The 22,591-nt window shown below is 44.9% G+C and overlaps 1 protein-coding gene across 4 annotated transcripts in view; it reads left to right on the forward strand.

The window, feature by feature from the left end:
- Positions 1-22,591, forward strand: part of RYK (receptor like tyrosine kinase) — a 152,691-nt gene that overhangs the window by 32,809 nt on the left and 97,291 nt on the right. For all 4 annotated transcript variants that reach the window (XM_037909812.2, XM_037909811.2, XM_037909810.2 and 1 more), the window contains exons 2-5: positions 14,666-14,787; positions 18,830-18,929; positions 20,590-20,724; positions 22,486-22,542. In XM_037909812.2, coding sequence (XP_037765740.1) covers positions 14,666-14,787; positions 18,830-18,929; positions 20,590-20,724; positions 22,486-22,542 — 414 coding nt within the window. The remainder of the gene's footprint in view (positions 1-14,665; positions 14,788-18,829; positions 18,930-20,589; positions 20,725-22,485; positions 22,543-22,591) is intronic.

The raw sequence follows: 22,591 nt of genomic DNA on the forward strand, positions 1-22,591 counted from the left end.
GGATGTTCACAGTCAGCAACAAGCATACAGGTCACACTGAGAGTCTATATAACTGCAGCCCTGGTGCAGTAACTCTGACCCCAGCAGCTTGCCTTCAGCACACCAGTCATGCTCCCTGTTCTCTACCAGCTTTGATCACTGCTTGCAGGGTGACCCCAACACCCTCCCAGTCCTCAATTTTCCCAGAACCATATGCTATGTAATGTTTAGCCCTTTCCTAGACAGTTCAGAGAGAGAATAAAGTTTGTTTGTCCCTCTAAAGATGCGAAAGCACATCACAGCTTATTAACTTAACTGATGCAAATACACCCTTCCATTTAAACACAGCACTGGGTTGGTTTATAGTAAAAAAACCCAAACAAATCAACAATATAACATAGGTTAAATGATACCAAGTAAAAGGAATAAAGTTAGAACGGGCGACAAGCCAAAAAAAAAAAAAAAGTGAAAATATGCATATAAGTCTAAACAGAGATACTCAAAAAGACTCACGAGTTGCAAAGTGGCTCTTTAATGTGTCTCCTACAGCTCTTTGCAGCACATGATATTAAAACACGGTGTGATTTTAATTATTAACCAGTCAGGATGCATTTACTATATTAACCACTTGTAGCTGATAGAATAGTAATACTTTGTCAGTCATTTCGCTGGGAGAATAATATACGGGTATATATAAAAACTAAATATTTTCCCTGCCATGCTGTTTAAATATGAATGTATAGTACTGAAGTAAATGAAATAATGAATTCACGCTACTGTGGCTCTTTTGGCTCATGTTGATTGCTAATTTTGCTCCTGAACCACGGAGATCTCAGTATCACTGGTCTAAAACTTAATCTAGCGAGGTACTGAATTTGTTCAGGATGATTTCTCTCACCTATAACTCACTTTCCTTCAGTCAGGACCTTCCACAGAAGTACAAAATGCTGGCTTCCTTTGTCTTTCTAGGCAAAAGATCTTTTCCGAAGGAGGTTTTTACTTGTATTTAGTTGCCAAAGACTTCAATGCCTCTCCCCCCAGCTTTGGTTGAAGGACCCATATTCCTCAGCTTGGAAGAGCTCTGTTCTCTTGTGTGTCTTCTAATGATGGATGCCAAAGATGGCTTCTGTCTTTGCTTATATCTTCCAAAGTTCAATGACTTTGGGCCTGTCTACACTGGCAAGCTTCTGTGCAGTAAAGCAGCTTTCTGCTCTGTAACTCCCAAGGTGTATGCACTGCCAAGCCACTTAGTGTGTAGAAACTGCGCAGTTGTAACACTTTAAAAAAACCACCCCAATGAGAGGCATACGGCTTTCTGCGTTGGGGCTACAGCACTACGGTGCTAGTGCGGACACTGTGGCAATTACAGCACTGTGGCCTCTGGGAGGTGTCCCACAATGCCTGTTGTTTCGTTTCTGGTCATCTGTTTGAACTCTACTACCCTGCCTTCAGGTGACCAACTGTCAGCCCCACCCCATACAGTCCTTTCGAATTTTGAAAGTCCCTTTCCTGTTTGCTCGGTGATGCGTGCAGTGGTCTCAGTCCATCTTTCCAGGTGGCCATGCCTGCTCCACACACCAGGTGATTCCCTCGCATGGAGTAGTGCCAAGCTGCTGGACCTCATCAGCATTTGGAGAGGAGTGCAGTCCCAGCTGCGCTCCAGCCGTAGGAATTATATCTACAGACCGCTTTCACGATGCATGACAGAAAGGGGCCATGACCGGGACACATTGCAGTGGGGGGTCAAAGTGAAGGAGCTGCGGAATGCCTACCACAAGGCTCAGGAGGCAAACTGCCGCTCTGGTTCTGCGCTCACAAGCTGCCAGTTCTACAAAGAGCTGGACATGATACTCGGCGGCGACCCCACTTCCACTGCAAAGACTGCTGTGGATACTTTGGTGGTTCACGTGCCAGTCAAGAGTGGACAGAGCCAAGAGGAGGAAATCTGGATGCGGAGGGGGAGGGGGACCCAGAGGCAGAGGATGACTCGGAGGTCAGAGATGCATGCAGCCAGGAGCTCTTTTCTACCCCGGAGGAGGCTAGCCAGTCACAGCAGTCGGATCTTGGCAAAGTGCAAATAGGAGAGGAGGCCCCTGGTAAGTGGATTTGATTTTGGGAATCGCTGATAGTCTGAGCGGTGGAACAGGCTGTTGATTGACTCCCTCACTTCACGGGAATCTCCCTCAGAGATCTCCAGGAAACTCTTGTGGAAATACTGGGCAATCCGCTGCCCCAGGCTCTTCGGCAGAGCCACTTTGTTTCTTGCCCCATTAACGGTAACTTTCCTGTGCCACTGTGCCATCATGGGCTGGGTGATGGGGGAGAGGGGGAACCATTGCTGCACACAGGCAAGCCACACAGAGGCCAGGGCAGAAGCCACAGTCTTGGAGAAGCAGTCTTGGAGAAGACCCTCCCTTGATTCCGTGCTCACCCTCAGCAGCAAGATATCTTCCATAATGATCACCTCCTGTGGAAAGTGTGGGGACAGGAGTGATTATCAGGCCCCCCCTATAGTGCTGGCTCTCCCCAAGAGCCACATGCCCAGTGTACAGCAAGGTCCGGGAATAGTGATTTACCCTGCCCCTGTGGCTACTCACCATTTTGGGGGTCTTATGGCTCGTGTGCTTGCCTAGGGTCAGCCAGTTAGTGACTGGTGTGTGAGTACTGGCTGTGTTTTAAATCATCGAATCAGTGTTGTGTGTTGCAAACATTACTGCTTCTGTAAAACGTTGCGTTTAAACTTCACAGAGAGAACCTTGGGAGCTCAGCCTCCCTCTTTTTGTTATCGGCGGCTGAATGGCTACGCAGAATTAAAAACCGGACAAGAAGAACAAAGGAGGACTTTCTGTATGATGTTATGATGCACTCCGCCACTGAGAAACAGGAATTGAAGAAGTGGCGGGACAGCGAGAAGAGGGACCAAAAGGAGAATGCAGCATGCCAGAATGAAGACACTAAGCGGCTCTTAAGGTTATGGAGTGCCAAGCAAACACACTCCAGGCAATACTAGCTCTTCAAATCGAGCCGTTCCACGCCCGCCCTCCCCTGCAGCCCCTGTCGCAAAACTCTTTCCCATGCGCTCCCCAGACACTGCCAACAGACTTATTAACCTCCTCTCTCCAGTCTATACCCACGGCATTCCACTCCTCCCCCTCACAGTCCAGCACTGCGGACTCCCACTACCCACTGCACTCAATGCCCATCCCCCTGCAGTTTGGCCCTGCTGAAGTACAGTACCTGCTGCATTGTACTACAAAGGAGAAGGTTGGATATGATCCTTGGACCCCTCCTCCTGGTACCATCCCTACCCCCATCTCTCTCACTGCTGCTGGGTTTTTTTGTTTGACTCTCTCCTTTGGTTGTTGTCTTTTTAATAAAAGAATTGTGCTGGTTTGAAAGCAATCTTTATTCTATTAACTGAAAGCAAAAAGAGCCCTGCAAAGCAACATACGATAATGTTAAATCCATATATTGCATCATGTGCACCTATCACCTTCGAGCATTACAAGCACTGCACTCCTTAGCATATCAACAAATATTAGTGGCTTTCAGCTTCAGATTGCTGCCTCAAGGCATCCCTGATCCTTATGGTGGCTATAAGTATAGGAATATTGTCATCGGCCAGGTCCAGCTTCCTACAGAGTCAGCACCAGCGGGCTTTTAAACAGCCAAAAGCACACTCAGCAGTCATTCTGCACTTCCTCAGCCTGTTGAACTGCTCCTTGCTGCTATCAAATTGCCCTGTATATGACTTCATAAGCCACGGTATTAAGGGGGTAGGCGGGGTCTCCCAGGATCACAGTGGGCATTTTGACTTCCTTTATGGTGATCATCTTATCCGGGAAGAAAGTCCCTGCTTGCAGCTTCTTGACCAGGCCAGTGTTCCGAAAGATGCATGCATCATGCACCTTTCTGGATCAGCCTGTGTTAATGTCTGTGAAACGCCCACGGTGATCCACAAGCACCAGGAGAACCATGGAGAAATACCCCTTGCGTTTAATGTACTAGGTGGTCTGGTGCCAGAATTGGAATATGCGTGCCATCTGTCGTCCCTCCGCAGTTAGGGAAGCCCATTTGCGCAAAGCCATTTACAATGTCACACACATTGCCCAGAGTTGCGGTCTTTCGGAGCGGGATGCGATTAATGGCCCTGCATGCTTCCATAAACACGAATCTAACGGTAGACTTTCCCATTCCAAACTGATTAGCGGCTGATTGGTAGTAGTCTGGAGTAGCCAGCTTTCACAGTGCAATCGCCACACACTTCTCCAACGGCAGGGCAGCTCTTATTCTCGTGTCCTTGTGCCACAGGGTTGGGGCGAGCTCCTCACACAGTTCCATGAATGTGGCTTTCTTCATCCGAAAGTTCTGCAGCCACTGCTCGTCACCCCAGATGTGCATCACGATGTGATTCCACCACTTAGTGCTTGTTTCCCAAGCCCAAAAGCGGTGTCCCTCTGTGGTCAGCACCTCCGTGAATGCCACAAGTAATCTTGTGTCGTAGCTACTACGTGTGGCAAGATCAGCGTTGCACTCCTCTTGACTTCGTAGTTTTAGGAATAACTCCACTGTCACTTGTGACGTGTTGTTCAGAGCGAGCACATACTGGTCAACAGATCAGGATCCATTCTTGCAGCCTGGAGAGGCAGGGAGCGTGATATACAAACTGTTGATAGATGGCGCCAAATGCGGACGGAAGCACAGGGATTTCTGGGATGTGAAGCAATGCATCACTGGTCATTGGGACAGGACCCAGGATGCCCTGTGACCCCCTCCGCTTTCCCACAAGTCTTAGTGGCAGAAGAGAAAGAGGTGCTCTGTGGGATAGCAGCCCAGAGTGCACCGCTCTGAATATTGCTGCAAGTGCCACAAGTGTGAACACGCTGTTGTGCAGGCAGCTGACAGTGTGAACACAGAACAGCGGTTTCCCTTCAATTCTCTCGGAGCGGTGCTGTAACTCTGCCAGTGTAGACATGCCCTTTGTTTCAAGATGCAGGATGCCTCATGCTGTTTTTCCCTTCCTGTGGGCTTCCCCACCCCTCTGCTGATTTCTGTGTAAATGGGGCTTCTGTTGCTTTTGATCACACCTTGCTTAATTGGATTGGAGACAGGTAGACAGCTGCCTTCTCTCCTGTCTGGGATAGAACCTGTTTCTTCCTGTTTGGCCACAGACTTTAAAGCATAATATCCTTCTAAATCTATATTTTTGTACACAGTGTTAATATAATTCACGATATTAATCACCAGTGTGCCATTAGCATTCAGAAAAGACCTTAATCTGTATACCTTTATAAATACAGTTATATACAGTCAGTTGGTTCAGTTGCTTGTCACAGGTTCAGTTCCCTTGTCTTTGTGGAAAAGTAAAAAACAGACCAAGTTTCTCTCTCCTGCTGAGTGTAGATACTATGCTGTCTCCTCCCTTACTTGTTTCATAGTTTTGTTTACCTGATATATAAAAATGGACCTTTATTGTCTCTGCCTGATGACTGGGCTGGTCAGAGAAGCAAATACACATTCCTTTGTCTATGGCAGACCTGTTTACCAACTCCCCCGACATGCCTGGTTTCAACACACTTTAATTCCAGCATGCATCCATAACTGTTAATACATATCACATGCAGGATATGTATGTATGTATTCTTACATAAGTCATGTAAGAATCTGACTTATTAGCTTCCAAATTATACCTCACAAGGTATATTTTGGACCATTATTATTACAATAGAGTGTAGGGTGGGAACACAGAGCTGCTTGGAGTCAAATCTCCCCCTTTACAAAACTGCAGGAGGTTTAGACACTGACTAACCCAGAGGCAGCAGGTCAATCATCTTTCCTGCCCTGTGCATTTGCTAACATATTTTCTTTCGCCTTGATATTGGAGAAACCTTTTTTGTCACCTTTTGTCTGTGTACAGCCTCCGGGGCATATCATCAGAGGGTACCTGTAATTTCACCTACAGGGTTGGCTACACTTGTGAGTTAGAGCACATTAAAGCAGCCCCGGGCGCCCTAACTCATGAGGCTTCCACACTGTCAAGGCACGTACAGCACTCGGACTCCATGGCTGGAGTGCTCCTGGTAATCCACCTCCACGTGAAGCATAACATTTGCTGAGCCCCAGCTGGAGCGCCGTGGCGCCAGTTTGGGCGCCTTGGTCTATTATGCGCTCTGATCGGTCTCCAGCAGAGTCCCACAATGCCTGTTCTAGCCACTTTGGTCATCACTTTGAACTCTACTGCCCTGCCCTCAGGTGACTAACTGTCAGACCTTCCCTTTAAATTATCTGGGAATTTTGAAAATCCCCTTCCTGTTTGGTCAGCAAGGTGTGGAGAGCTCTCGGCAAATCTTTCCAGGTGACCGTGCCTCCACGTGCCAGGCGATCCCCAGTATGGAGCAATGGCGAGGTGCTGGACCTCATCAGTGTTTTGGGGGGGGAGGAAGCTGTCGAGTCCCAGCTGCGCTTTAGCCATAGGAATTACGATACCTTCGGGCAGATATCAGACATAATGGAAGGGGACCATGACCGGGATGCACTGCAGTGTAGGTTAAAGTGAAGGAGCTGCGGAATGCTTACGGCAAAGCTCGTGAGGCAAACCACCGCTCCGGTGCTGCCCCCGCTACCTGCCGTTTCTACAAAGAGCTGGACACAATACTTGGGGGCGACCCCACCACCGAAGACCACCATGGACACTTCAGAGCCCAGTTCAACAAGGCAGGAGGAGGAGGACAGCGGGAGTGAGGGTGCTGAGGAGGAGGACGACAGCCCGGCATCCCTAGATGCAGACAGCCAGGAGCTGTTTTCAAGTCAGGAGGAAGGTAGCCAGTCGCAGCGGACGGTGATTGGGGAAGAACAAACACCAGAGGAGGTGCCCGGTAAATGGCTTTTATTTTGGGAAGGAAGTTGTTCGGTGTGGGCTCATGGGGCAAGGAGGGTTGCAGAGAGAATGGTTAGGGCTGCATGCATGCCTAGATGCAGAATAGGGCATTGATGTGCTCTCTCACATTGCGGTAATCGGCCTCAGTGATCTCTTCAAAGGTCTCATGCAGAAGCTAGGCAATCCGCTTGTGCAGGTTCCTTGGCAGAGCTACTGTGCTCCTTGTCCCAGTAAGATTCATAGATATTAGGTCAGAAGGGACCATTATGATCATCTAGTCTGACCTCCTGCACAACGCAGGCCACAGAATTTCACCCACCACTCCTGCAAAAAACCTCACACCTATATCTGTGCTATTGAAGTCCTCAAATTGTAGTTTAAAGACTTCAAGGAGCAGAGAATCCTCCAGCAAGTGACCCATGCCCCATGCTACAGAGGAAGGCGAAAAACCTCCAGGGCTTCTTCCAATCTGCCCTGGAGGAAAATTCCTTCCCGACCCCAAATATGGCGATCAGCTAAACCCTGAGCATATCGGCAAGATTCATCAGCCAGATACTACAGAAAATTCTTTTTTGGGTAACTCGGATCCCACCCCATCTAATATCCCATCACAGGTCATTGGACCTATTTACCATGAATATTTAATTACCAAAACCATGTTATCTCATCATACCATCTCCTCCATAAACTTATCGAGTTTAATCTTAAAGCCAGATAGATCTTTTGCCCCCACTGCTTCCCTTGGAAGGCTATTCCAAAACTTCACTCCTCTGATGGTAAGGCTAACATGTCCGTGCTACTGTGCCGCGATGAGCAGGGGGACCATTGCTGCACACAGGCAAGCTGCATGTGGACCAGGGCGGAAGCCGCATTGTAGTAGAAGACCCTTTCTTGCTTCCAAGGTGACCCTCAGCATCAAGATATCTTCCAGGACGAACTCATCCTGTGGAAAATGTGGGGACAGTGTTCAGTATAGGGGCCCCCTGCAGCCCTTGGCTCTCCCCAAGGCACAGAACCCCAGAGGCCAGTATGGCTGTGAAACAATCAGTCATGCTTGACCCTGTGCTTACTCACTATTTTGGGGCTCCTGTGAGTTATGTTTGCTCGCTTTGGGACAGGCAATTTCTGCTATTGTGTACACTGTGCTCCTCTTTAAGTACGGGCAAATCATTGCTCTGTCTGGTCTGAACAATGCTGCCTCTGTTAAGTAGTGCATTTTGCCAGATGCAACCTTGAGATCTCAGCAGTCCTTGTTATCACCTGCTGAAAGACTCCAGAGAATCAGGAAGTGGCCACATAGAAGCAAAGAGGACATGCTGCATGAAGTAATGCAGCAGTCTCTTAATGAAAATCAAAAAGTGCAGGAGTGGTGGGAGAGTGAAAGGTGGGTCCGCCAGCAGAATGCGGATTGCCAGCACCAAAGCACGGAGTGGCTGCTAAGCAGCATGGAGCACCAAGCGGACTTGATACAAGTGCTCGTAGTAGTGCAGGCAGAGCGCTTCCACGCCCGTCTCCACCCCCCCCCCCCCCCACAGCCCTTGTCCCAAAACTGTCCCTTGTGTCCCCACGTCACCACCAACCCACTTTCCACAACATCTGGGTTCTTATCACCACCAGCTGCCTCCAGCACCTGTAGCTTCACCATCCAGCCCCGCAAACTACGACCCTTACCCACTGCATTCAACCCCCATCACCATGCTTTTTAGCCAGCCTGAAGTGCAGCACTCATTGCACAGCATTCCAGACAGGAAGGCTGAGTATGATAACGGGACATACGCAAATCTGTGATTGTCCCGTTCCCCACCCCACACCCTTCCCTCGTCCCAAACAGCACAGATGTGTCATGTCCTTTCTGTTTCCCAAACAGTTGTTTCTTTTCAATAAATGAATTTTATTTTCAATAAACAAATTTTTTGGTTTTGAAAGCATTCTTTAATGTTGCATTAAGTAAAAGATACCGTAGCCCAGGAAAGCAACAGGCACTGCAAGTCAGTGCATCATATGTAGCAAACACAGATGCCTGCTAACGTTGGAACTACTGCACTTCACCCCTGTGCAGGGCATCAAACATTACTGGTGGCTTTCAGCCTCAAATTGCTCCCTCAAGGCATCCCTAATCCTTGCAGCCCTGGGCAGGGCTCCTCTAATAGCCCTGCTCTCTGGCTGTTCAAATTCAGCCTCCTGGCGTTGAACCTCCGAGTTACATGCCTCAGTGAATCATTCACCCTTCCCTTTACAAATGTTATGGAGGGTACAGCACGCGGATATAACCATGGGGATGTTGTCATCGGCCAGGTCCAGCTTCCCATACAGACAGCACCACCAGCCCTTTAAATGGCCAAAAGCACACTCCACAGTCATTCTGCACCGACTCAGCCTGTTGTTGAACCACTCCTTGCTGCTGTCAAGGCTCCCTGTGTAGGGTGTCATGAGCCACAGCATTAAAGGGTAAGCGGGGTCTCCAAGGATCACAATGGGCATTTCGACTTCCCCTACGGTGATCTTCTGGTCTGGGAAGAAAGTTCCGGCTTGCAGTTTCTTGAACAGGCCAGTGTTCCAAAAAATACGTGCGTCATGCACCTTTCCAGACCAGCCTGCGTTAATGTCAATGAAACGCCCACGGTGGTCCACAAGCACCTGGAGAACCATAGAGAAATACCCCTTCCGATTAACGTACTTGGAGGCTAGGTGGGCTGGTGCCAGAATTGGAATACGCATCCCATCTGTCGCCCCTCCGCAGTTAGGGAAACCCATTTGTGCAAAGCCAGCCACAATGTCATGCACATTACCCAGAGTCACAGTTCTTCTGAGCAGGATGTGATTAATGGCCTTGCAAACTTGCATCAACATGATTCCAACGGTCGACTTTCCCACTCCAAACTGGTTATCAGCCAATCGGTAGCTGTCTGGAGTCGCCAGCTTCCAAATTGCAATAGCCACCCGCTTCTCCACCGGCAGGGCAGCTCTCAATCTTGTGTCCTTGCGCCCCAGGGTGGGGGTGAGCTCAGCACATGCTCCCATGAAAGTGGCTTTTCTCATCCGAAAGTTCTGCAGCCACTGCTAGTCATCCCAGACTTGCATGACGGTGTGATCCCACCACTCAGTGCTTGTTTCCCGAGCCCAGAAGCGGCGTTTCACTGTGGTGAGTATGTCTGTGAATGCCACTAGCAATCTCGTGTCATATGTGTTATGCGAGCCGACATCATTGTTGGACTCCTCACTGTCAGTTTGTAGCTTAAGGAGTAACTCGACTGCAATTCGTGACGTGCTAACGAGAGTCATCAGCATATTCCTCAGCACTTCAGGATCCATTCCCGCAGAATGAAAGTGAAGACAGAGTGCTCAGTACAAAAAACATTGAAATTTGGCACCAACTGTGGACCGAAGCACAGGGATTGCTGGGATGCGAAGCGATGCATCACAGGGTGTTGTGACAGGACCCAGAATGCCCCACACCCTCCCTTCCCCCTCTCCCACCTTCCCACAAGCCACAGCACCAGAATGGGAAGAGGTGCTCTGTGGGATAGCTGCCCATAATGCACCGCTCCCAATGCCACAAATGTGGCCACACCAGTGCACTTGCAGCTGACAGTGTGAACACACTGCAGCGCTTTCCCTGCTGCGGTCTCTTAGGGCTGCTTTAACCCAAAGCGGTCTACATCTGTAGCCATGCCCTTACTCTGTCTCTCTCGCTTGCTGTTGCTGTATCCCAAACTTGGTTGTGTGAAGGAGGCTCTGTCCCTGGGGGAGAGCAGAAATGCAACAGCTAAGTAGGCAGGCTGCTAATGTTCCCATTGTTAGTTAATTGTTCCCATTCTTAGTCAAGTAAGGCTCCTTTACCTTGCCAGAGTGTTGTAAAGGAGCCTTGTTGTAAATCAGAGTAATCCTCAGCTAGGAAGGTCTGCGCTTTCTTGCTTTTTTCCCTGTGCCAGAGAGGCACAATGGGGTTAGATTACAGGTCAGGATCTATTGTACTTATCCATTTAAAAAAGATGCAGGACAGTGATTAGCAAAACTGTCTGACTTCCATGTGTAAAAAAAGTCTGAGCAATTTAAAGGAACATTCTACTTTATAAAAAGAAAAGGAGGACTTGTGGCACCTTAGAGACTAACCAATTTATTTGAGCATGAGCTTTCGTGAGCTACAGCTCACTTCATCGGATGCATCCGATGAAGTGAGCTGTAACTCACGAAAGCTCATGCTCAAATAAATTGGTTAGTCTCTAAGGTGCCACAAGTCCTCCTTTTCTTTTTGCGAATACAGACTAACACGGCTGTTACTCTGAAACCTGTCATTCTACTTTATAGAACATCAAACACCAAAATAAAAGTAATGTAATTTAAATGAAAATCCAGGATTATAACTGGAATGCAGGGTATTGGTTACCAAGTATTTGTAACTTAACTTTCATGTGTTTAGGAAATGCAGAACAGTTGTGATTTTTTTTTTCTGTATGGTAGTTTAAATAAATTTCCAAAATAAGTGAAACCGGTGTGATTATATTGCATTATTTTGACAAAGAAAATATGCAGCCATGCGTGGGTTTTTTGGTGCAGAATTCCAGGAGTACACTGTCACCTTTTAAATAAATATCATGACGTTAATATGTGCAGTGTAACGTGTATGTCAGGCCTGAGACGAGTTGCTGATACAGAGTAGTAAACTACAAATGGGCATCCGTCACACTTCTACCTTCAGACTGAGGTCCTTAGAGGTTCTCAACCTTTCCAGACTGCTATACCCCTTTTAGGAGTCTGATTTGTCTTGCATACCAAGTTTTACCTCGCTTAAAAACTATTTGCTTACAAAATCAGACATAAAAATACAAAAGTCACAGCACTGAAAAATTGCTTACTTTCTCATTTTTACCATATAATTATAAAATAAATCAATTGGAATATAAATATTGTACTTACATTTCAGTGTGATACTTGAGCCTGTTTTTCACTTGAGCTTTGTCTGAAGCCCAAGCCCTGCTGCCCAGGGCTAAAGCCCTGCTTGCCACCCCCTAATGCTGGCCCTTCACTTGCAACCTCCTAAACCTGTCCTGTGACACCCCCACCCCTAGGGTTGCAGCCACCAAGTTGAGAGAAACTGATCTAGAGGAGTTGAGTATTTCCTGGAAGATCTTTGAGTACCCCCAGGGGTACACATACCCCTGGTTGAGAACCACTGCCTTAGAACAGGCATCTGTGGGGTTTTTTGTTTGGTTTTGGGGTTTTCCTGCTTACGTGTACTGTTAGTACTGCAGACAGAGTTGATCAAGTCAGCCCTTGATCCAGAGACACGAAAGGAAAACCTAGTTGGTTGAGATGCATATGGTCTCATAGTATGAGTGTTGAGCTGGGATTTGCTTTTTACACTTGTGGGGGAGTGAAATGGATTCTCTTTTGCCATGCATATCAGTAGTTTTACCTAAATAGTGTTAGTGCTATCTCTGCCACCAATGCTTCTGGGGCCTTTGACCAGTCATACAGACCTCATGCCTCATCCGCTTTATGTAGAGCAGGGGTTCCCAAACTCGGTTTGTGGCTTGTTGAGGCTAAGCCCCTGGCGGGCTGTGAGATATTTTGTTTACCTGAGCGTCTGCAGGTACGGCTGCTCACAGCTCCCAGTGGCCGCGGTTCGCCGTTCCTGGCCAGTGGGAGCTGCGGGAAGCCGTGTCCCTCACGAGGCAGGCATCTGCAGTATCCATTGCATCAGAATATGCATCTTGGGTGGGAAACTGCAATCTGATGTTCTTTAGCAAATAATTTTAATGTTATGGATTTTTCTGTTTTTTTAAGAAAAAAACTAGGAAATTCCCTTTAAAAATTTTTTTTATAAAGTATATCAGAGAGGAAATGCTAACCTTAAGGTTGCCTGTGAAATCTTAACTCTCTCCCCTTGTGCATATGCAATACTATGGTCTAATTATATGCGCTAAATACTAGAGCTGGGAGAATAATGGGTTTTTTGCTTTGCTGGCAATTCCAAAAAAACCCCCCAAATTGGTTTGGGTTGAAATGATACTATTAAAAATTAAAATAAAACTTTGTTGGTTCGGGTCCAATGAAATGATTTGTTTTCCGAAAACATTTTTGATTGAGTCCTTTTTTAACGTGTTTAATTCTTTTAAATAAAATTAAAGGAAGGTTTGAAATGAAGATATGTCAAATCAAAACATTAGGTTCTGAAAATGTCAAATTGAAATGTTTGTTTTTGTTTTTAATCGAACCATTTTGTGAAATTGATAAGAGTTTGTGAAATCTGCATTTTTGGATAAAATTTCACATACCTCTACTTAATTCCTCAGAGCCTTTGCCTCACTCATTAAATAGTTTTGAACTGTGCTCAAAAAATGAGATGGCCTGGTCCAAATTGTTTGCAGTCACAACACTGTAAATGCATTACAGTGAATTCTGAATTTATTTTGTCAAGCTGTCTGGAGTGGCTCACGAACATGGGAATCAACCTCAGGGCAGACTGTTACAAACCAAGGCACAAGTCCCAAACTGGTTGTGTTCTATAATTAGATTGCACCAATAAAGTATCAAGTGTGAACTCCTCAAGCACTATAACAGCCTTAACATGGAGTCAGAGCCAGTCCCCTCGGGCATCTGTCTTGTCACCCAGGCAAGCTTGCATTTGAAAAATCACAACAATATTCAGGTTACTCCCAGTCCCAAAGGACCAGTCGCTTACCCCAAGTCACTTGTATCTTCGATCTCTCACTAAAGACAATGCTTGTAGCCAGTCCTGTATTAAACTAACTAAAGTTTAATGTCGTTTAGGGCTAAGCAGCTTGGGGAGCCCTTGCTTATGCTTAGAAATATTGCCCTCTCCAAATTCCAGGCAGCATAGTGATACAAATCCTTCTGGTCAGGAATTTTTATTCCCTTCCCTCAGTGTTCAAGCTGTGGTGGGATGAGGGCTTGCGTATGTACCCTCTCCATGGGTGCGGGGGAATCAATCAGCAAAGTATTTTGTCCACTGATGTTCCAGTGGTTTGTCTGGTGTCTGTAGGCTGCCTTTTGTTGGGGAGGAAATGACATCTTTTCTGGTAAACTAGTATTTCCCACCTGGTAATGCTTTTCTCCTGACAGCTGGGGTTTGTAAGTCTTAGCAAACATTTTTATAGTTATGGAGCAAACACTTAAATATTACCTTGTAACATGGGGTACAGATATTAGTAAGATTAATACAAGCAGCATCCTACATACGTTTCATAAAAACTAAACACATTCTTATAACTCTATTTAACAATACTAACACACAGGTGACCCAGACTGGTTTCCAGCTATGCATTTGTCAATATTCAGTGAGGACCAGGGCTCTTGGCCTGAGCTGGCACCTGGTCTGCCAGCACTGCATATATCATTGTAAACATGAGCAGAATTGAGCCCTTAATGCACAGGAATAGACAGTATGTGGTCCATGAGATGAGGGATCCCTTCATTACTGCCTGTAGTGATTCTTGTTAGTTTGTATAGAAAATCCCCTTTGTTTCCCCTTCCTTGACCTGGTCCATCTTTCTGTCCTTAAGGTGTGAGCTCCTCTTATGAACTAATACTTTGTCAGGAATTTGCAGTACTTCTCAACACTGGCAAAAATGATGGTCTATCTCCACTATGCATATAAAAATAGAATTTATGAACTTTGTGTGTGTGTGTGTGTGTGTGTGTATATATATATATATAAAAAAAGCAGAGCTTCTAGTACAAAGAGTCAGGAATACTTCAGATAAAAGAGAGACTGTAGTTGTGCTTCAGTTACTAGTGGCTTTTGCTTTCCTTACCTTATATTTTTCTAAATACTCTGATTTCTAGGTCTTGATGCAGAGCTATATTATGTGAGGAATGATCTTATTAATCACTATGCATTGTCCTTCAATCTGTTAATACCCAGTGAGACCAACAGTCTTCATTTCAGTTGGCATGCTAAATCCAAGGTAAGCCTAAATAGAGTTTGCATTACATACCTTAATATATGAATATGTCTTGCCTAGATTTTAACAAAAGGTCAATGTCAATAGTCGGACCACTTTTTTGCTCTTTTTCTTTGCACAAATTAGAAGATGCTAGCCCATAAAAGGATATGCTGTTTAGTTTTTTTTATTTATACAGCCAGAGTGAACCAACTAATTGTGCTCAAGAAGAAATTAAAGACTGAGAAGAAAAGGGCATGGCTTGTTGGATACATTTCTAAAGTGTTCAGAGTATTTTTAAATAAGTGTTTTTTGGGGCATCATCCTTCTTACTTCAAAATTGATACATTTATAGGTAACCTGTCAGTTGGTATACTGGCAGTGAATTAAACATGAAACAGGCAGCTGTGAATTAAGGCCTTTGAAAACTTTGAATCTTGTGTTCTGTGGATTCCTAGAAAAGACGTTGCTTGAGGGAAGAGAGGGATCTATTTGCGTGGTATTTAGAGATCATTAAATCCCAATAAGATGGAAAGGAAGTCATCTTTTATTTCATGTATCCATTATAATTGGAGTGCGCAGCAACACCTGTAGTAAAGTTTGCCTATGCATTTCCATTTTAAAGCATTTTGATTTACTTATTACTTCAACTTTGTGGCTGAAGTTTTTGCAGCGGAAATTATCTGTCTAGTCTCCGTGAGGGTAAATGTTTTTGTAAAACTTGAACCACAGTTGTTTTGCTGGGTTTGAGTAAATTAATACAAATGCTTGACATATATAAATAAAATCTAAAGCAGCGGTTCTCAAACTTCAGCAACCAGAGGACCCCCATTTTGATTTGAAAATTTTTGGGGACCCCCAATCCTGCCTGTTTGGGACCCCCCCCCCCGCCCCAGCTCTTTCCCCCCTTCCCCTCACTCCATTGCCCCTCCCTCTGCTGCTGGCTTTCCCCCACCCTCACTCACTTTCACCATGCTGGTGCAAGGGGTTGGGGTGAAGGAGGGTGTGGGCTCTGGGAGGGAGTTTGGGTTGGGGGGTGGGCTCCTGAAAGCGACGGCACATCTCTCTGGCAGAGGCTCCTAGGCAGGGGGGTCAGGGGTCTCCATGCGCTGCTTCTGCCCACAGACACTGTCCCTGCAGCTCCCATTGGCCGCAGTTGCCGGCCAATGGGAGCTGCGGAGTCAGTGCTTGGGGTGGGGGTAGCACACAGAGACCCCCGGGGTCTCAGAGATGTGCCGGACGCTTCTGGGAGCAACAGGGAGCCAGGGCAGGCAGGGAGCCTGCCTTAGCCCCTCTACGACTCTGGAGGGGGAGGAGTTGATCAGCGGGGCTCACAGACCCCTTGAAGTGCCCTTGGGGGATCCCCAGAGGTCCACAGACCCCAGTTTGAGAAACGCTGCTTTACATACTCCAAGTTACAGGAGTGTGCATGCATGTGAATTTTTAGTAGGATTATTTCTGAGCTACTGTGTGCAGGCATTTGCAGAATCATAGAATATCAGGGTTGGAATGGACCTCAGGAGGTCATCTAGTCCAACCCCTGCTCAAAGCAGGACCAATCCCCAATTAAATCATCCCAGCCAGGGCTTTGTCAAGCCTGACCTTAAAAACCTCAAAGGAAGGAGATTCCACCACCTCCCTCGATAACCCATTACAGTGCTTCACCACACTCCTAGTGAAAAAGTTTTTCCTAGTATCCAACCTAAACCTCCCCCACTGCAACTTGAGACCATTACTCCTCGTTCTGTCATCAGCTACCACTGAGAACAGTCTAGAGCCATCCTCTTTGGAACCCCCTTTCGGGTAGTTGAAAGCAGCTATCAAATCCCCCCATATTTTTCTCTTCCGCAGACTAAACAATCCCAGTTCCCTCAGCCTCTCCTCATAAGTCATGTGTTCCACATCCCTAATCATTTTTGTTGCCCTTCACTGGACTCTCTCCAATTTCTCCACATCCTTCTTGTAGTGTGGGGCCCAAAACTGGACACAGTACTCCAGATGAGGCCTCACCAATGTTGAATAGAGGGGAACGATCACGTCCCTTGATCTGCTGGCAATGCCCCTACTTATACAGCCCAGAATGCTGTTAGTCTTCTTGGCAACAAGGGCACACTGTTGACTCATATCCAGCTTCTCGTCCACTGTAACCCCTAGGTCCTTTTCTGCAGAACTGCTGCCTAGCCATTCGGTCCCTAGTCTGTAGCGGTGCATGGGATTCTTCCATCCTAAGTGCAGGACTCTGCACTTGTCCTTGTTGAACCTCATCAGATTTCTTTTGATCAAATCATCTAATTTGTCAGGTCCCTCTGTATCCTATCCCTACCGTCCAGCTTATCTACCACTCCTCTCAGTTTAGTGTCATCTGCAAACTTGCTGAGGGTGCAGTCCATGCCATCCTCCAGATCGTTAATGAAGATATTGAAAAAAACCGGCCCCAGGACTGACCTTTGGGGCACTCTGCTTGATACCGGCTGCCAACTAGACATGGAGCCATTGATCACTACCCATTGAGCCCGACGATCTAGCCAGCTTTCTATCCATCTTATGGTCCATTCATCCAGCCCATACTTCTTTAACTTGCTGGCAAGAATACTGTGGGAGACCGTGTCAAAAGCTTTGCTAAAGTCAAGAAACAATACATCCACTGCTTTCCCTTCATCCACAGAATCAGTAATCTCATCATAGAAGGCAATTAGATTAGTCAGGTATGACTTGCCCTTGGTGAATCCATGCTGACTGTTCCTGATCACTTTCCTCTCCTCTAAGTGCTTCAGAATTGATTCCTTGAGGACCTGCTCCATGATTTTTCCAGGGACTGAGGTGAGGCTGACTGGCCTGTAGTTCCCAGGATCCTCCTCCTTCCCTTTTTTAAAGATGGGCACTACATTAGCCTTTTTCCAGTCGTCCGGGACCTCCCCCGATTGCCATGAGTTTTCTAAGATAATGGGCAATGGCTCTGCAGTCACATCCGCCAACTCCTTTAGCACCTTCGGATGCAGCGCATCTGGCCCCATGGACTTGTGCTCGTCCAGCTTTTCTAAATAGTCCTGAACCACTTCTTTCTCCACAGAGGGCTGGTCACCTCCTCTCCATGCTGTGCTGTCCAGTGCAGCAGTCTGGGAGCTGACCTTGTTCGTGAAGACAGAAGCAAAAAAAGCATTGAGTACATTAGCTTTTTCCACATCCTCTGTCACTAGGTTGCCTCCCTCATTCAGTAAGGGGCCCACACTTTCCGTGACTTTCTTCTTGTTGCTAACATAGCTGAAGAAACCCTTCTTGTTACTCTTAACATCTCTTGCTAGCTGCAACTCCAGGTGTGATTTGGCCTTCCTGATTTCACTCCTGCAAGCCCGAGCAATATTTTTATACTCTTCCCTAGTCATTTGTCCAATCTTCCACTTCTTGTAAGCTTCTTTTTTTGTGTTTAAGATGAGTAAGGATTTCAGTGTTAAGCCAGGCTGGTCGCCTGCCATATTTACTATTCTTAATACACATCGGGATGATTTGTTCCTCTAACGTCAATAAGAATTCTTTAAAATACAGCTAGCTCTCCTGGACAGTAGTTGAACAAGTTTTTAAGATTCAGGGTCTTAAAATGGAAACAGACCTTAACTGTAGTTGAGCCTGTAGTTTATAGCCTTCTTATACTGAAACTTACTAGGTGAGTGGTAATGTCCTTTTGGATTTCTTAAAAAATTCCCGTAGATTGAATTAGTTAGCTTTTGAACAAATAAACTTAATATATTGGAGTTAGCCATATTTTAAGTATTTTTAAAGGATTATTTAAAAAAAACAAACACAATTCTGGCCTAAATTTTCAAACATGACTAGTGATTTAGAGTGCTTTTGGATGTCCAATTTGAAATACCATAACAGAGCCTGATATTCAGAGTACTGAGCAGCATGCCTTGTGAAAATTAGGTGAGGTGATGAACTTCAGGTACTTTAAACTCAAAAATTTTGATTAGTGCTTTTAATTTTATGTATCAAAAATTGCTTGAAAAGGTGTTAATATTAATTGTTTTATCACTGGAGTTTTTTAACCTTCTCCCACATACTGTTACAGGTTGAATATAAACTGGGATTTCAGGTAGATAATGCTATGGCTATAGATATGCCTCAGGCGAACATTTCTGTACAAGGAGAAGTCCCTCGTGCATTATCAGGTAAGTAAACAGGCTTTCAGCTTTGAAGGCACATGCACAGTACTACCATGAATACTGTTTTTCTGGCACTTAGTAACATTTCCTAGTTTCCCCAGAAATGCATACAGTAAAATTTTATGTAACTTTAGTTGTACGTAACATATAAGATACAACAGTTATGACACATCTAGATAATTCTGTATATAGAAAATCTTAACGTTTGTATCTCATTTGATTTAGATGCACTGAGATACGCGATAAACAAATTTTATTTTCTGAAACATGCTAAACAAAGGAAAATCAAATAGTGAGAATTCCAAGCTCTTCTGATTGTATGCATTTTTTTCCCCTGTTCGCTAGTAGTTTAGCGGTATGTTTCTGTCAAACAAACATTTTCTCAGTGATTGTTCTTCACAGGTCTAGCATATGCATAAGTATTCAGAGTGAATGATGATGGCTCCTTTTTAGAAGGCAATTATAAGTTGATGTGCTCAAGAATAAATCTCCCCCTTCCCCTCTTTTTGGGGAAAAAGGATACAAATTTTCCTGAGAAGGGAAGCATCGCATTCCAAGAATATGTAGAAGGTTCTTATTCCAGTTTGGCCAACAGTTGTGCAGATTTTAATCCCACTTCTCTAGTTTATAGATACGTAACTTAATGATTGCCTTTTTAAAAGAAAAGTAGTAGAAATAAGTTTAACATGTTAAGGACGTTGATGCGTTGTAAAAAAATCAAATAAAAACAACTATTTGGTGTATATTCATTCTTCTCTAGAACATGTTTTAGAAATAAAACTGCATTGTGTGGGATTTTCACAAACGCACTCATCTGCTGCTGCAGAAGCAAAGTAACAGTTACTGTGCTTAATTCTGCACTGTCTTGTACCCTTTGGAGTTGCTTGTACCTGTGCGCAATGGATGTAAAATGCTGCTGTTTTGCATTTTGTATCTTTTTTATCCTTTTTGTACAGGTAAGCAGTAGAGTCAAGCCTATTATTTCTGCAGTTGCGCTGATATCAGCGATGCTGGTACATAGCCTTGAAAACAAACCTAGTCATGTTAATTTAAGCTAGATTCCCAGACAAATTTGCTCAGACCAGTTTGGGTGCTGTCAAAAAGGCCACCTTGATGGTTTTAAAAAATAAGAGGAATTTAAGGGGGGAGGGATAGCTCAGTGGTTTGAACATTGGCCTGCTAAGCCCAGGGTTGTGAGTTCAATCCTTGAGGGGGCCATTTAGGGATCTGGGGCAAAAATTGGGGATTGGTCCTGCTTTGAGTAGATGACCTCCTAAGGTCCCTTCCAACCCTGATATTCTATGATTCTAAGCAGTTCTGTGTGTGTTCCTCACTATCCTTGGACCACACTGAGCCTCTGCATGTGATTCATTAATATTTGGTAACTGCAATGCAGAGTGACTAACCATTGTTTACCCACAGATACTGTTGGGTTTTTGAGATCTGCAAACTTCAATTTCAGTAGTTTAAATGTATTTGACAGCTGCTACCTAAAATACCATAAGTGTTCCCAGAAATTACCCAGTTTGAACTGCAAAGTGAAATTCTAAGAAAATGCTTGAGTTTAAAAAAAAGGCAACAGAATCCTGCATCACTTGAAGATTGTATTAAAAAATGGTTGAAATGTATTGTAAACAAATGTCTGACTCTAATTTTCTATTTGCAGTGTTTCGTGTTGAACTCTCCTGCACGGGCAGACTAGACTCTGAGGTTACAATATTAATGCAGCTCAACTTGACAATAAATTCCTCAAAAAATATCACAGTCTTAAATTTCAAACGAAGGAAAATGTGCTACAAAAGTAAGACATCAAGCTTCCAAGATTCAGCAACTTTTAGTATTAAAGGAGAGGAAAAAGGAGTGAGGGGAGAGAGATTACAGTGATGGGTATGGAATAAGAATCTCTCAGAAGGAAATAAAATGTTTCGCAGGAACTTGAGAGTAGAGGGAGGGATGGGTAAGATCTCTTGCCTTCCAGAGAAATAAGGGAAATCTGGATGAAGGAGGATGATGGGGGAACAAATAAATGTTCTAAATTTACACAGAATTGGGAAGGCAGGGCAGTTGATGGGCTTTAATTGAATAACTGGCTTTGTATTATTATGACAGTGGTTCCCAAACTTGTTCTGCCGCTTTTGCAGGGAAAGCCGCTGGCGGGCCGGGCTGTTTACCTGCCGCGTCCGCAGGTTCAGCCGATCGTGGCTCCCAGTGGCCGCGGTTCGCTGCTCCAGGCCAGTGGGGGCTGCTGGAAGCGGCGCGGGCCAAGGGACTTACTGGCCGCTGCTTCCAGCAGCTCCCATTGGCCTGGAGCAGCGAACCGCGGCCACTGGCAGCTGTGATCGGCCAAACCTGCGGACACGGCAGGTAAACAACCCGGCCTGGCGCGTCAGGGGCTTTCCCTGCACAAGCAGCGGAACAAGTTTGGGAATTACTGTATTATGGAGATAGTGACTGCAGTTTCATAGTTATGACTAAGTTTTGCATTTAAAGCAGGGATACCACCACTTATGTCTGGAAAAAACAGTCTCCCCAAAATTACAGCATTTTAAATATAGAAAGGCTTTTCTGAGAATTTAAAAGTAAATCTTATAAAGTAAGTTAAAATGATCTTAAAATGGGTCACTTAAAGTTGGCACCCTGAGAATCTTTTTTGTCCTTTATGATCTCACTAAAAAAAAAAAAAAATGCAGACTTTTCAAACTCCCCATATAGTTAAAACACTGAAACTTGGAGAGCAAAGCTACATTTGAATATTTTTTTGTGCGGATTAATGCTTTCCTTTTTTTTTTGGGCCACTTTTCATAACTGAAGACTTCTTTTTCTTGAGTCTGCAGCCATTTTGAAAGAGGGTAGGCTTTGGAGTACTGTAAAGAATGTTTTTCTTTAATCTCCTATTCTCAATAGACTGCTCTTAGCAAAAATGGTCACTATTTCGGTTCGCTTGCTCCTCATAATTCTTCAGTCTCATGATAGCATTTGGTGGGGTGTGTGTGTGTCTCAGTCACCATCTACCCTGAGGGCAGACTGACTTCACTTCCATTTGGTTATGAATTTCCAAATGGAAGTTTTTAGAAAATGTGAGCAAAAAGCAGTTAAGCCGCTTCTCGTACAATAAAATTAGTGAAAGGAGAGTGAAAGCTGATATTTTGCAGGAAAGTAGTTCTTACTGAAAAATGCTTTTCTGATGAAAATAGGTTTTGATGATTTAGGATAGTTTGAAAAATAGCCATTTGTGTATCAGTAGTCCTTAGATTTTGAGAATTTGTGGACATAAGATGTTCAGTGTCATTTTCCCCACCCATAGTAGTTAAGTACTGGATTGGGAGACTCAGCTGAGACCAGACATGGGAAATTCAGTTGGGAAGGAGAATTTTTGAGAGTTAGGAGCATGACAAAACATGATTATAGTGAAAATCTGAAATTAACATTAACAATAGGTTTTAATTTAGTCTGATGAGTTAGGAAAACACTTTTTTATAGAAATGGACCAGGTGATTCAGTGTAAAGGAATTACAATACAAAATGTATACTAGAACTTCACATTTTTCTCTTGTCGATTTAGAATTTGAACAAGAACTAAAAACTCCAACATCTGACAAAAACAGCAGCAAAGCTATTTGTAAGTAATATTAAGGGCACTTATTCCTCTTGGCGTAACTTAGCAGGAA

Source organism: Chelonia mydas, chromosome 9 (assembly GCF_015237465.2).
Source record: "Chelonia mydas isolate rCheMyd1 chromosome 9, rCheMyd1.pri.v2, whole genome shotgun sequence".
NCBI lineage: Eukaryota > Metazoa > Chordata > Testudines > Cheloniidae > Chelonia > Chelonia mydas.